The sequence below is a fragment of the Phoca vitulina genome, unplaced genomic scaffold (genome assembly GCF_004348235.1).
Source record: "Phoca vitulina isolate PV1807 unplaced genomic scaffold, GSC_HSeal_1.0 scaffold41, whole genome shotgun sequence".
Taxonomy (NCBI): Eukaryota; Metazoa; Chordata; class Mammalia; order Carnivora; family Phocidae; genus Phoca; species Phoca vitulina.
Genome location: NW_022589744.1, coordinates 14974611 through 14989673, shown reverse-complemented (window position 1 = coordinate 14989673; position 15063 = coordinate 14974611). Strand labels below are relative to the sequence as shown.

The 15063-nt window shown below is 51.5% G+C and overlaps 1 protein-coding gene across 5 annotated transcripts in view; it reads right to left on the bottom strand.

The window, feature by feature from the left end:
* Positions 1–15063, bottom strand: part of LOC116647806 (E3 ubiquitin-protein ligase RNF213-like) — an 81077-nt gene that overhangs the window by 44993 nt on the left and 21021 nt on the right. For all 5 annotated transcript variants that reach the window (XR_004302397.1, XM_032429325.1, XM_032429326.1 and 2 more), the window contains exons 13-21: positions 12237–12826; positions 11201–11366; positions 9999–10216; positions 8126–8266; positions 7843–8007; positions 5966–7121; positions 4919–5112; positions 4571–4726; positions 162–3770 (exon numbers count right to left, since the gene is read on the bottom strand). Coding sequence is in view for 4 of the 5 variants with exons in the window: in XM_032429325.1 (XP_032285216.1) it covers positions 162–3770; positions 4571–4726; positions 4919–5112; positions 5966–7121; positions 7843–8007; positions 8126–8266; positions 9999–10216; positions 11201–11366; positions 12237–12826 (6395 nt within the window). In the remaining variant the exon portion in view is untranslated. The remainder of the gene's footprint in view (positions 1–161; positions 3771–4570; positions 4727–4918; positions 5113–5965; positions 7122–7842; positions 8008–8125; positions 8267–9998; positions 10217–11200; positions 11367–12236; positions 12827–15063) is intronic.

Here is a 15063-nt window from a genome sequence, read left to right as displayed (position 1 = left end):
GGTGAATATCTGGGTTTCCTCGCACTTAGTGGAGAGAAACTAAAGTCTCAACATATCCATTTATGACTTCTGAACACTGGCTTGGAAAGAATCCTGAATTCTTGAAACGAGGGATGCAAGGCCTCTGAGATGAAGGAAGACAAGGGTAAAATTATTATCACCTCTGTGAAGACGACACGGCGTTCCAGATCCACGGTGCGAAGCTGAGCCTGGAGGAAGTCTGCAAAGGAGTCATGCTGCTGTCTGTGGTAGTATTCTTGCGACAGGGACTGCGCGGCGGACAGGCCCAGGGAGGTGGCACGCAGCCGAACCACCGCGTCTGGCGTGGAACAACCCAGGAGCAGCAGCTTGGCCTCCTCGGACACCTGCTGGTATAGCTCCTCGGTCAAGGGGCTGCGAGCCCGCCTCTCACTGACCTGGAGCACCACAGAGGCACACGCGTCCGGGTGGTAGCCCACGAAGACTTCAGAAGGGCTGTATTTGTGTCTGGCTACAAACTGCTCTGCTTTCACATCTACAAATCTCTCCACCCAGCTCTTGAGCTCTTCTACGATATTTTTCTGCCATTTCTCCAAAACGGTGTTGATATCCAGATAGTGTTTCTCCAGCCGGTTAATGAGAGGGATGGGAAAATGTTTGTAGACAACGTCTTTCTCTTCAATGACTATCAAGCGGAAGTCTGGGTGAACCCGACATTTGACCCGATGGGTCCCCAGACCAAGGTCCACGTACTTCTGGCCTCCGAGGTAGACGTAGTACTGATTGAGCGCATCGTAGAGGCTCTCGTAGAGGCTCTGTAGGTTGAGCAGCACCACCATCTTGCCAGTTTCCATGCAGATCTTCACTCGGTTGATATTTCTGCAGACCTGGGTGTACTCTTGGTCCCTGGGAAAGCTGGAACCGAAAATGATCTCTGGCTGCTGGTGCTCCCTGAAGAACGTCTGCTGCAGGACCTGCAGGGCCGAGTAGTTTCTGGTCAGCACAAGCAGGTAGCGGGACTCAGAGTCATCCAGCTCCTTGCCTGACACCTTCTGAAGGTCACTGTACATGTTCTGCTGGATCAGCTGCATGGTGCTGACTTCTTCTGAGCACTTCACCTCAGGTAAATTGGCTGTAAAAATGTCCAGAGCCTGGATGTCATCTTTGCCACTGAAGTTCCGAAGGACAGCTTGTGCAATATCTCGTGGGGAGGGCTCTCTATTAGAAGCCTTTGCCTTGGCGAAGACCATTTTGATGAGGCTATAGTAGTCACGAAGCCCAAAGAACTCCTTGTCTTGCTTCTGACACACTGTTTCATAGGCTCTGGCAAAGGGTGCAAGGTACCCTTGGACTCTTTGCTGAACTAGGGGCTCTGAAGAGCAAATCCCCTGAGCACTCTCTATGAGCTCTTTCTTGTTGGGACTGCCGCGTGACACAAAAATACCCCGGTTCATCTTGGCAGGGTCCAGGGCCCAATTGGAAATGCCTATGAAGCCAACCTTTTTGTGGGGGGCAGGATCATCTTCAATGCATCCGTATTCCAACAGTGGGTGCAGAGCCTTCAGGGGCATTTTAGGCGAGTCTTCTGCCAGTCCAACCTCATCCAATACCACCACAGAGACGTACTGCTGTAGGTCCTTCCCCTGCTGGAAGCGGGCACACTGTCTGAAGGTGCTTATGATGCCTTGGGGGGTAGAGTGTGGGCTGCACTGGAATGATACCAGATGGACCTGCTTCAGGCTCCGGAAGAGGTCCGAGTGAGCTGCCGGGCCTTGCATGGCATCTGCCACGATGGTCTTGGCAAGAGATTTGGAGCTGCCGGGCTTCCCCACCAGGAAGAGGGGAATCTTCAGCTCAATGCAGATAACCATCATGAAGACATTCTCCTTCAAAGCCGAGTTCTTAGCAATGGTTTTCCTTAAAGACACACCATTTAGAAAAAGACCCTGTGTTTGAGTTATCTCCTCCAGAATAACCTTGCTGTCATTATATGGTTCTGGAAAGAGCCTGCAAATGTCTCTCCAGTATGACTCCTTCTGTTCTAAAGAGGCGTGATAGCACACCCCGAGGGCTAGCACCAGGGACCAGAGGACAGGATCTCTCTCCAAGTTGTTTCTGCTGATGTGGGACTCCTGGAGAAAGGAATCCAACTTTGACAGGAGCATCCTACTGTGGCTGTAAAACCATTTGAACACTTTGACACAGCGCTCCACGTCCCTGAGGCTGACAAAGCTGCACTCGTTTACTGTCGTCCTCATGAAACCCTGAGAGGCAGAAAGCACGTCTGTGACCACACGCGTCTCGTCTGCATCCACACCGATGGAGTCCACCAGCCTCTGCACGATCTGCTGGATGTAGAGCTTCTCGGTGGCGTCACTCAGCTGTCCGAAGTCCCACACCAGTGGGGTCAGGCTGGGCGGCAGAGCGTGCACTCGGTACACCAGCTGCCTCAGGGGGATGGAGCCGAGCCTCTCCGCCGTGTCCTCGGCACTGACCCTGTACCCCAAACCGGCCGACTCCAAACGGCAGATCATGCCCTGGGAGTGCTTCCGGTAAGGGTTGCACGCCGCTATGACATGCAGGCCCGAGTCTCTGGCCAGGGGCCGGCCGCCCGCTGTACGATCGCACAGCACTTCCTTGATACAACTTACGGCTTCCGTCGTGTTGGCTTCATCGAAGAACAAGATGGTGTCCAGCTGATGTCGGTTCTTGTTGAAGAGAGCAAGTTCCTCTGCCTCCCGGACTTTGGAGTAGATCATCTCTGCAGTGGTTCCTCCATGGACCTTGACCAGCTTCATGGTTTCAGCTTTGGTACCCCCACGTCGCAGGTCACTGAGGAATTTAATGAGCCTGGTTTTCCCGCAGCCAGTCTCTCCCATGATGATGACGGGGATCCCACACCGGAACCGCATCTCAATGGCAAGGATCTTCAGCATATTGTCCATTGTGAGCTCGTAAGTTTCATCAGGGTCCATGGGCCACTGGATCCCCAATGCCAGGCAGAGCTTTACAAGTTTCTCATGTCTGGGCAGCTTATCAAAGTCAACATTGAAGGGCACCCTCTGAAGCAACAGCCCCCGGTACAGTTCCATTCCCATGACGTCTTTCTTGATCACCCTCCCACTGGAGAGATCAACGGCGTCAAGGCTGCCACTCCCATTGGGCTGGATGTGGAAGCCTATGAAGGTCATGGACGTGTGGTCACCATTGAAGAACACATATGGGTGAGGCTCTGACTCCCATCTCTTCCGGAGAGTGAAAGGGGCTAGGTCTTCTTCCCTGACCCCGTCCATGGTGACGGTGTGCCTCCCTGGGCTTTGATCGGATGTATGAAGTGTCGGTGTGGCGAAATCTCTTGCCATGAAGATCATGAAGGTGACCACAAAGTTCTTGAAGCCTTGCAGTGTGTCTCCAATCACGTCTGGGTTACAGAAGAGGGAAGCCTCACAATCTCTAAGCTGATAATTCAGGAACCCAGCAAAGTTCCGTAGCTCTGACCAGGACGGATTTATCAACCCGCAGTAAATTAGGAAATACTGGAGGCATTCCCCAGGGGTGCCTTCCACGGAGCCTTCCTGGTACCGAAACGTGTCTAGGTTTTGTTTCTCATGGAACCGTTTCAAATATTGGTAAGGCCTCTGGAAAGTCTCGCTGCAGAACACTCTCTGATCCATCCCTGGATCGCTGTAGCTCTCTTTTGGATTCAGCTCCATGTCTATCACTTCTTTGGGAGGCCGGCAGGTGACTTTTGGGAAGACATCGAGAAAACTGAAGTGGGGGGTGTGTGTACTCTAGAAAGCGGAGACACAAATAAAATGGTTATGACTTCACTTCCTAAAAAATCTTCTGCATTTTAATCCTCCACGCGATCTACACTGGATGGACCCTTTTAAGAACCCACTTCCATAAATTGATTTCTGTGGACTCCTTTGTGCACAGGTTGCTCTCTTGTATGTTGAGGCATCATGGGAGCTACCTGCTCCACTGTTAGGTCCTTGTCACCCAACTTCCTGAAACAAAATCTCTACTAAGCACACGTGTTTGTGTGCGTGTGTGCACAAGGTTCCTTTTGTTAAGAAGTGTATATGACAAGAGCCTCTTTCCAATCTTAGCTGGCATTAAGAAGGACAGACTGTGCCCAGCAGATTTACCACGTTCCGAGCACCTCTGGCATTTCACCCAAATAGCATCAATCCCAAATCGAACAAATCAAACTCAAGATACTTCTAACTAGTAAGAGTATTTTCATTCCAGACATTATTAAAAAATAACTGTAAAGATTAATTTATCTTTACTGGGGCGCCTGGGTGGCTCAGTCGTTAAGCGTCTGCCTTCAGCTCAGGTCATGATCCCAGGGTCCTGGGATCGAGCCCCGCATCGGGCTCCCTGCTCGGCGGGAAGCCTGCTTCTCCCTCTCCCTCTGCCTGCCGCTCTGCCTACTTGTGCTCTCTCTCTGTCAAATAAATAAATAAAATCTTTAAAAAAAAAAAAAAAGATTAATTTATCTTTACTAACACGGCAGCCAGTGGGTTCACTGAGGAGAAGTGGGGAGTGCTGGAACAGACACATGAAAAGGCTCTGTGATACACACCCGTCTTGAAGGCCTCTTGGGCAGCGTTGGAGTCCTTTCCAGGATTTCAATGATGTATAAATGGCACGGGTTCCGAAACCACATTTTCCCATTTATATCCATTAAGTACCGGAGGATGAGGAGCTTGAAAATGAACACCCAAAGTCCAGTCTGCACCTAGAGACAGAATCACGCAGATTTGTTAGCACATACACAAAAGACGATGAGATCTCCCAACCCTGAGGACCGTAGTACTCTGTCCTTGGACATGGTGATACTGAATGTCACACACACAGAGGAAATTCTTTATACGGGGAGGAGGCAGGGCGGGACATGGGGGCCACTCGACTGAAATCCTGGGGCACGTACTGAAGAGGTCACATCGAAGTGGAAGATCGTGGGTCTCGTCTGGCCGTCAGCCTCCAGGAAAGGCAGGAGGGAGCGCAGAACCTGGTTCTCATCCACCTGAGGGTCGATTAGTCGGATCACCTTTAGGGGCACTTTTTTGCCTCTAAGCTTCATTTTCAGTTTTCCATGTAATCTCTCCACATAGAGAGACTTTCCTATAACATTAAAACATGGAAATCAGTGGGTTAAGCGTCTGACTCTTGATTTCTGCTCAGGTCAGGATCCCAGGGTCTTGGGATCGAGCCCCACGTTGGGCTCCTCGCTCAGCGCTGAGTCTGCTTGTCCCTCTCCCTCTGCCCCTCCCTCCGTGCTCTTCTCTCCCTAATAAATAAAATCTTAAAAAAATGAAACAAAATAAAATATGGAAATTAGGTGCCAGGGCTGTGGACCAGGAATGAGAGAATCCAGAAAGATTACAAGTCATTTCTCTACGCAAAATTCAGAACAGAAGCAATGTAACATCACGTTAAAGAACACACTTCTGAACCCTCAAATTTCCTTGCTGCCGCCTGCTCACTATCCTTGCCATCCCCTGGGATGGATGGTGGCAATCCGAATCGAAGGACAGAGGCTGTGCCACCCACTTCCAGGGGAGGGGAGGTGCAGGTTTTCCATGCAGAGAAGGTTGTGCTGTTAAGGGGATAAAGTCAAAAAAGGGAAGTCAAGGGGCATCTGTTTCTTCCCAAGACAAAGCAATCACACCTCCCTCTGCCCTCAAGACCCACATCAACCCTGAAGTGGCCAATTTAAAAGAGAAGGAGTTTCAGAGAAGCCTATTCAGAGGAAGGTGACTTGCTCCCTGGACTCACCTGAGCGTGAAACCCAGGGAGAAAGGGTGTCCCGTTCCAGCACAGGCCCCGATTTACAGCTTGAGAATCAAAACCTCCCCGGGACTCAGTTTCCCCCCCTACAGAGGGCTCCACCTGAGTTGCCCCTGCTGGATAGGGAAGGGCTGCCAGATGGTCCCTGGGACCCAAAGGGCCCACCCACCCCAGGAGTTGTCATTACCAACGCCCGCTCGCTTGGAGGCCACGATCCCCACGCACATCCGGTCCCGGAACACGTCGGCAGCCGATGGCGTGTGCTTGGGGACCTGGAAATGCCGAGCCAGGTAGGCCTGGATGTCCTGGAGGGGCGCCTGGGGGGTGACAAGGACCTTGTGCTGGCTGAAGGCCGAGGGCAGGTGGCAATGTTCCCTCTCGGAGTCACAGATCATCACCAGCTGGAAGTCCTCACGGTGCGGCTTCGAGCACAGGCTCAGGAAGAGCGCCTCCACCTGGCAGGCCACCTCGTAGCTCAGCAGGTCCGCGTACAGCAGGCTGTAGACGCCCTGTCCCCGGGAGCCTGGGGTCAGGCAACGGTGCAGGAGCAGTGCCACCTCCTCAAATGTGGTTCCCGGGGTGCAGAGCAGCACCTCGTCGAAGGTGGGCAGCGGCTGGTGCGGGGTTTGCATGTAGATGGCCAGGGCCGCCGACAGCACCTCAGAGTGGCCACAGAGGAGGAGGTTGGGCTGGCCGGCGTGCAGGCCACTGGGGAGGAGCCGCTCCACAGGACATCCGCTCATCCAGCCCAGGAGGGCCAGACAGCGGCCGAGGGTCTCCAGGTCCAGGCAGTGAGGCAGGAAGGCACTCATGCACGCCATCGACTGCTCCATGACGGCCCTCAGCTTGCCCACCAGGCTCAACTCATGCAGGAGCATCAGCTGCAGCCCCTCGACCACCGTGCTCTCGTGGTGCCTGGCAGCCTCACCGTCGGGCCCCTCGAGGGCCTTCACGACGTCCTTCGGGGTGCAGTTGCCTTTGATGAAGGACAGCATGGTGAGAGCAGCGTTGCTGGGCGTCTGTCTCTTGAGCTCTGTGCTCAGGTACACCAGCTGCTCGGCAGTGTAGTAGTTGAGATAAAAGTGCTTGGCCCGCTTCTCTGCCACGAAGCCCTTCCAGTGGTCCAGGAAGTGCTCCATCTGCCTGCTGATGGCCTCCAACAGCTCGGCCACTGGCTCACTGCCCTTGAGCCAGCTTATGGGCTCCAAGCAGAAGTCCATCCAAATGGAGATGCCGTGCCAGGGGGAGCAGTACACCCTGGCATGCCAGGCCCTGAACAACATGTTTCCAGCACAGTAAAGGTTTATGAAAGCTTGGACAAGCCTCTGCACATTGCAGAACACCTGTGGCAAATGGAACCAGGAGGCAGATGTCACAGAGCTGCGCCAGAGTTCCTAACAACCGTCCAGAATGACACGGATGCAGATATAACTTGAAGTACTTGGGTTCATGTCTTTCCACTGGTTCCCTGTGTGGCCTTGAGCACACAGGGTAATCACAGAGGCCTTATTTCCCCATTTACATCATCAGCCTCCCATAGGACTCTCTGGTAAGGCTAAAGGATGTCATCATAAAATACAAACAACCTTGAAAGAAAAAACCCGTAACAAAGTCCAGAGACTGTTACGTCATAAATGGATATTCCTTTATCAACATGGTCACTTTTGATTTCGATGAAGAATGACTATGTAAATCTTTAAGTCTTTGTGGGTTCCTGCTGATTTACAGAGTGAGCGAAGCAAGAGGAGTCTAAGACCTGCCCATGGGGTTATCTCCTCTGCGATTCGGAGGACTAAGGACAATTCGGTCTGTGCATCTTAAGAAGGGACTACCGACCAAAGGGCCTGTTGGAGCTCAGACGTCTCTTGGGGTCAGGAATTGGGGTGATTGCATTCTGCAGACCTGCTGGCTCCCCGCTCCATGGACTTAAAGCAGAATGCTTCCTATCAACTAATCCAAACTCAAACCCTTCTGACTTTCTCTGGTTACTGGGCAGTGAGAGTCCTCTGCCCAAACATGAGCTCATGACATCTGCTTGGCCCCAATGTCATCACGAGTTCTCACCTTGGAAAATACCTCTACTTGAACGTTGCTGTGATCTTTCTTGCCAGACATCAGCATCAATTTGTTCAAAAGCTCCTTGAGGTCTTCCAAAGAGTAGACTCGCACCTCCTCACGGCCTCCATGGCTCTCGGGCAGGAGCAACTGCAGAACCGTGTCTGGGGAGATCTGTGGAACTGTGTATGCTCAGAGGTCGTTTTTCTGGAGGCAGAACCCCACCCCCACCCCACTCTGCAGCAGCCTGCACATACCACTGCTAGCTGTGCCAGGAGGCAGGGAGGCTCACCTTTTGGCCATCCTTGGGGGCCCGGATCGCATAGATGCCTTTGTCATTGATGGCTGTTGCCAATGACAGGGAAGAGAGTTCTACTGACCCGTGACTTTCCTTCACAGTTTTCAGCCACTCCAAGTTCCTGGCAGAGTCACGCTGTTGGGACAGGAGGGGAAACAGGCCACGGTGTGAGCGACCTTCTTTCTCTTCTTCCTGTGGCTACTCCGTCTCTGCTCCCACAGGGCAAGCCCCCCGTCCCCATCTCCTGCCCGCAGGGGAGGCCTTCCTCACCCACTGCCCTCTCGTTTATCCCTCTCAGTCGCTGTCCCACAGTGTTGCACTTTATGTAATGGCCTGTCTGTGTCCCTCCCAGTGGCCACTGCCCTGGCGAGCACATGGGGGCAGGTGGATGGAATGATGGGAGGGCTTCGTGCTGCCAGGCCCCTAGGCAGGGGTAATGCTGGACAGAGCAGAGCAGTGCGGCCTTACATTCTAAGTGTGCTTCTGGGGACCCCAAGTCCAAATGGAAGCACTTGGAGAAACTACAACAAAGACTTTTTGTTCGGACATAAGCTTCCAGCAGCAGGAATGGAGCCACCTCTACCTGGTCCTTTTGCTTCTCCTTTCCTCCCTCACCCTCCGGTAGATCTGGCGGACATCACTTCTGCGCACTAGCCACGCGACACAGGATGGGTCTGCTCGGACCCCGGTGCAAATGGTTTACTCAAACTAACATGTTCATTCATTTTTCTGATAAAAAATTAATTTACAAACGGATAGGGGCGCCTGGGTGGCTCAGTCGTTAAGCGTCTGCCTTCGGCTCAGGTCATGATCCCAGGGTCCTGGGATTGAGCACCATGTCGGGTTCCCTGCTCAGCGGGAAACCTCCTTCTCCCTCTCCCACTCCCCCTGCTTGTGTTCCCTCTCTCACTGTGTCTCTCTCTGTCAAATAAATAAATATTTTTAAAAATTTACAAATGGATAAAGAAGATGTGGTCCATATATACAATGAAATATTACTCAGCCATCAGTAGGGATGAATACCCAACTTTTACATCAACATGAATGGGACTGGAGGAGATGATGCTAAGTGAAATAAGTCAAGTAGGGAAGTCAATTATCATATGGTTTCACTTATTTGTGGAACATAGGGAATAGCATGGAGGACATTAGGAGAAGGAAGGGAAAAACGAAGGGGGGGAAATAGGAGGGAGAGACGAACCATGAGAGACTATGGACTCTGAGAAACAGACTGGGGGTGTTAGAGGGGAGGGGGGCGGGGGGATGGGTTAGCCTGGTGATGGGTATTGGGGAGGGCACGTACTGCATGGAGCACTGGGTGTTGTATGAGAACGGTGAAGCATGGATCACTACATCAAAAACTGATGATGTACTGTATGATGACTAACATAACATAAAATAAAATTAAAAAAGAAAATTAATTTACAGTGGTGCCTGGCTGGCTCAGTCTGTGGAGCATGCAATTCTTGATCCCAGGGTCCTGAGTTCAAGCCCCATGTTGGGCGTAGAGATTATTTAAAGAAATTTAATTTATACCAATTGTGGAAAACATGGAAAGTACCAAGAAATATACAGAATTAAGTAACACCACCATTCAGAAAAAAAACACTGGTCATATGTTAGTCTTTTCTCCATGTGTGTTTTGCACGGTGGAAATTGCTCTTATTTACGTGAAATTTTGAATCCTACTTTCTAACGTAACAAGGGAAAGAAAGCATTTCCACATACGAAGGAAAACTGGTTTTAAACATCATTTTAACATGTGCCACACAGGTGGGGTGACTTGTAGTCCTGCCCCTCGTGATGCCGAACGACCCGGTATGCAGCTTTGTGTGCTTGGTCGGATGAAGCCAGAAGGGAGACTTACCAGTTTATAGGGCAGGTGCAGGTCATTCTCCAGGGCCTTCCACAGTTCTTCGAGATGCATCATGAACTCGTCAAATCCTGCACTCACATCCAGCTTATACAGCAGCGATGCATAGCCCTGCACGGCGTCGTGGAAACAGGCCACCCGGTCCACATCGATGTCATTCTCCCCCGCGGAGATAGAGGCCAGGTCCACAAATACCTTCAGCTCGTTGATGCCTTGGGGCGAGGAGAGACAGGTGAGCGCCTGGGGGCTCCAGGACAATCCCACACTCAGACCTCAAACAAGAACACTTAGGCTATAAATGGATAGTGATGGATTTTTAGGGTCTGATCCACTTTCTGCTTTTAGTACAAATCTGGGGCCGTGTTTCTTTTGCTGTTGATGTTGACACCACTGGCCAATGCCTGGCCCTTACAAAGCAACAGCAACATCCGGACACGGCACAAGGCTTCCGTGTACTTTGTCGCGTGTAAGCCCCACAACATCGCTGTTTAATACAAAAAGAAATGGGCTCAGCTGGTAAATGCTATGTTGACATTAACTATAAAGAAATGGAGATAATTCTCTTTGGGCTACTTACTGATCAAAGGATGTGCATCAAAGTGGGCCAAGGAGCCCACAGTTGAAAGTACTGAGCATCCGGATGAGAGACAGCACCCCCTCCCTGCATACCAGTACGCCTGCCGCCCCTTTCCTGCTTCTTCCACCTGTCTTCCTTACCTCTCCTCCCCACCGTGCAACCCCTCTGCCAGAGGCACCTAAACCACAGGACAAAAAAGGCTTCCAAGCTCTTGGCCAAAAAAAGAAGTGCACATAACACTGATGAGCTGATGTAATGAAATCTCTTCTGTGGACAAGAGCTTACCTTATTTTCTAGTTAAAATCAACCAGAGGAAAAAGCTAAAGGGGACAAGATTTGTAAGAAAATGATACCCAACTGTTCACAGCAAGCCTCCAGAGTGGGGGCAAAAAGTAGCCAAGGGAAGTTTTTATGCTGGAACATACGAAATACGGCCCTGAGGCCCATTCTCCCGACAATCGAGGAGGCACACACCGCAGCTACGGAAGGGGTGCAGACGGCACGTCTGCTCTCTCCACAGCCCGGGAGCAAGGGGAGGGACTGCCTGCAAGCTTATGGAACCCATGAGCCATCTCAACACTCTCCCCCGACTCCCAGCAACCTCAATGACCGGCTGTACCTCCGAGAGCCTCCCGGACCCAGCTGATGAACTCCTTGCTCAGGGACAGCTCACTCAGACACTGGGACCGGGTCTCACTGATGTCCTGCAGCAGCTTGCTGGCATGGATAAGCTGCTTGCTGATCCGCTCCAGCTTCTCATGGCGATACATATCAAAGTTGTCAGTCTGCAAGACAGAGCTCTACTGTGGGCTGGACCTGGTTACCTGGAACCCTGGAGTCCAAGCAGCGGCACTGACCATCCCAAAGACCCCGTCCCACTCTTCCTGGACTTGCAGCAGCTTAAGGCAGGTGCACGAAGCTCCTGACCGGGAGTTGGGACGCTAGAGCCCCCACTGCCGTCCCCCCATCGATCCACAGTAGTTACTATTCCTCCATACCTGGCAGTCCGCAAAGCACCTTACGCAAGAACTCTGCCAGGTGCATACTGTTAATTTTCCTATTTCATGGGTAAAGAAGCGGAGGCCCAGAGCAGTGACCTACTTGAGAACACACTGCTGGGATCTAAGCCCAGGTGTGCATAATTCCAAATTTTGTGCTAAATTTTCACCATCTTCACATCTACATCATAACGTAGATCATGGGATACCTTGTAAATCCTCGCCTGAAGGAACACAAAGCAAAGCCCCTGCTTCTTCACCACAGCAGAGGCGGCTTACTGTGTACCACTCCTTGCCAGCACTAGAGATGTGAACGCAGAGGGGGCAAAACAAACCCAGCTCTTGCCTCTCCAGCCTCTCTCTAGCCTGATGAAACCAGATGACTCATTCCAAATCCTTGGCTACCAGAAGAGGGTCACTGCACATTCCCAAATTCTTGTCCCTCATGGCCACGTGAGAAAATGCTCACTCGCCAGGAGTGCACGCGCTGCTTATAAACAGGTAGAAACAAAGCCCTTGGCATCATCAGGCATCCGGTGAGATGCAACAAGAACTCCTGGGGGAAGCTGTGAAACCATCCTGTCCAGCTTCCAGAACCCGGGGAGCCCATGGGAGCCCCCCACCCCCCACCCCACGGGTCCCTGGCAAATAACTTACAAAGTTTAACAAAGTGTGCAGAACACCAAAGTCACCGGTCAGGCCCAAATTCTCCTTGACCTTCAAGATGACCTTGGCTGAGCTGACAGCCTGGTTCAGGTGATGGTACTCCCTGATCTGCCCAACGCGATCCCTGATCCAGTCCCGTTGGTCGCTGGGGTCCAGGACACACATAAGACGGAGGTCAGTGTCGAGGTCGCTGTATTTATTCACAAAGTCCTTGAAGGTGGTGTCGACCTCCTGAAAGGTGATCTCTCCTGACCTCAGATCCTCATATAGTTTCATAAACCTCTTGAAACAAGGGAGAAACAGATATCTATAGACCTCCTCAGGCTGAAGAATCTGCCTTTCCACCTCTTCCTCGGGCCCACTCAGCACTTCTGCAGCGTCTTCCCAGAAGACCCGGAAGATGTAGCTCTCCTTTAGCTGCTCCACCTTTTCGGCCATCTCTTGGACTTGGGGGCTCAGGTTGTAATGCGTTGTCCTCTTCACGTCCGGGGAGCTGGGTGACAACCTCACTGTCACAGCGTCACTCAGTCTTTTACTGCCGAGATCTTCCAAGTGTCTTTCTGCCATCTCTTCCACATCCACTTTGAAACCATAAAGGAACATCAGAAGTCAAACCTCTACTGGCCACACCATTGTATTTTATTTTCCACATACCTACTGTCCTTGCTACTCATAAGAAAACTCACATGAACACACTTGCTGGCATTTCTCCTCACCAAGAACCCATTTGTCTCCCCACCAGCCCCCACCCAACTCCCAGCTTGTTCATGAATTTTCACAACAAAGCAAGCACGGTCACTTCTGGGCAGGGATGACAGCATGGACACTGCCTGCTTCACTCCCTCCCCACATCCCACACTCCAGGGGCAGAACAGACATGGTCTTGGAAAAGTCATAAGCCAGCTGGGCTGGGAGGAGCAGAAAAGGGCGGGGGGGGGGGGGGGGAGTTGAAAAGCAGATGTGCAGCAGTGGCCAAGGCCAAGCTGGGCCCCAGGACGTGGAACCCCAGCCCGCAGCAGGGAGGCTGGGAGTCAGCCAGGCTCCTGACACAGGATTCCCAGCAGCATACACACTGGTTGTACGGCTGCTGGAGGTAGGGAGCTGGTGAGGAAGTGAGGAGGCCTGGCTTGAAAGGCTAGAGAAGAGGTCCGACTTTCTTGCCCACCCCATTCTAGACAGCAGGCCAGCCGCCCTTTCCACACCAGCAAGGGACAGCTGCTAATGTGGAGGGTGCTCTGTGGCCACCAAGCCGGCTAGCCCCAGAGAAGACCTAACGTGTCCACCACAGGGCTAGCTGCACCACCCTCAGGGTCTTCCATGGGTTTGCTGGGTCCCCCTCTTTGTACAGACAGAAAAAGAATTCCCAGACATACGTGAAAAATCTTTTACGTGAAAGACAGATATGAAAACGTAGCAACATAAAGACGACTCGGAGGAAACAGGAAACTCTGGGAGTAAAAGACAAGGAAACCTCTAGGGGTGCCTGGGTGGCTCAATTGGTTGAGCTCTAACTCTTGATTTCAGCTCAGGTCATGATCTCAGAGTCCTGAGATCGAGCCCCGTGTCAGGCTCCACACTCAGTGGGGAGTCTGCTTGGGATTCTCTCTCTCCCTCTGCTCCTCCCCCTGCTCTCTCCCTCTCAAGTAAATGAGTAAATCATAAAAAAAAAAAAAAGACAAGAAAGAACTCTAAACCAAAAATGCCAATAATCTCAGAAAAATAAGACACTACAGTTGTGAACAAGAACAGGATAGTATAAAAAAAGGTCATTCAGAGAAGAAGTTGCTCCCGTAAATCAAATATTCGTGTGAAGTGAAACGAAAAACACAATGCAAAGGTTGACAGTTATGTTGCAGAAATTTCTCCGAAAGCAGAGCGGAAACCAAAGAGACAGGCAACAGAAGAGGAAGTTAGGGAAGTTCGATGGCCACCCCAGGAGGTCTGGCACCCAACGATGTGCATTTCCATGGAGAAAAACTAACCACTTAAAGAACTCAGGAGAATTGCCCAGGAGTCAAGGATGTGGATTTCTGGACCAGAAAAACCCATCCCATTATGTCCAATACGGTGGATGGAAACCAACCCTGACCAAGGTACATCATTATGAACTTTCAGAAGAGTGGGACCAAAAAGATCTGGAGAGCCTCCAGAGAGAGTAAGCATGCCACACACACAGGATCAATAGTGAGAATCCCATGTGAATTCTCAACAGTGACCGGGACGGTGCAGCAACACGTCCAAGATCCTGCAGGATTTCTGCTCTGTAATTCTGCCTGGCCCAGGGGTTACCCTGGCACAAGGGCAGACATCCTCAGATGCGCAAGGATTCGAGATGTGTTCCCTCTCTCGGGAGTGAGCAGGGGACAGAGAACTCATTCCACTAAAACACAGGAGTGAAAGACAGGAGAATCATGGGGTCTGGGAAACAGATCTAACTGGGGAGAGATGTAAAGGAAACCCCTAGGATGGTGAAGGAAGATTCTAGAACTACAGCCCTCCAGTCTGGGGAGAATCCTTCTGGAAGATCTAACTGATTGTTTTGTAAGGAAATCCACACAATTGGTAAAGAGCCAGGGGTTGAATTGAAAACAAAGCATAGAAGAAGACGAGAATTTTAATTCCAGAAACAACAATGCTGGTGCAAGAAATATAAAACAACGATGGTCTATTTCACGGCTTGGTTGTGAATGGTGTATTTACACAGACGTGATCATAGACCTGAATGGTGATCTGCTTGAAACCCTGAAAGGACCGGGAATGGAGGGAGGCTGGAAGGGGTGCGTGTGTGTGCGGGGCCTGGAGAAACAGAGACCCAGCC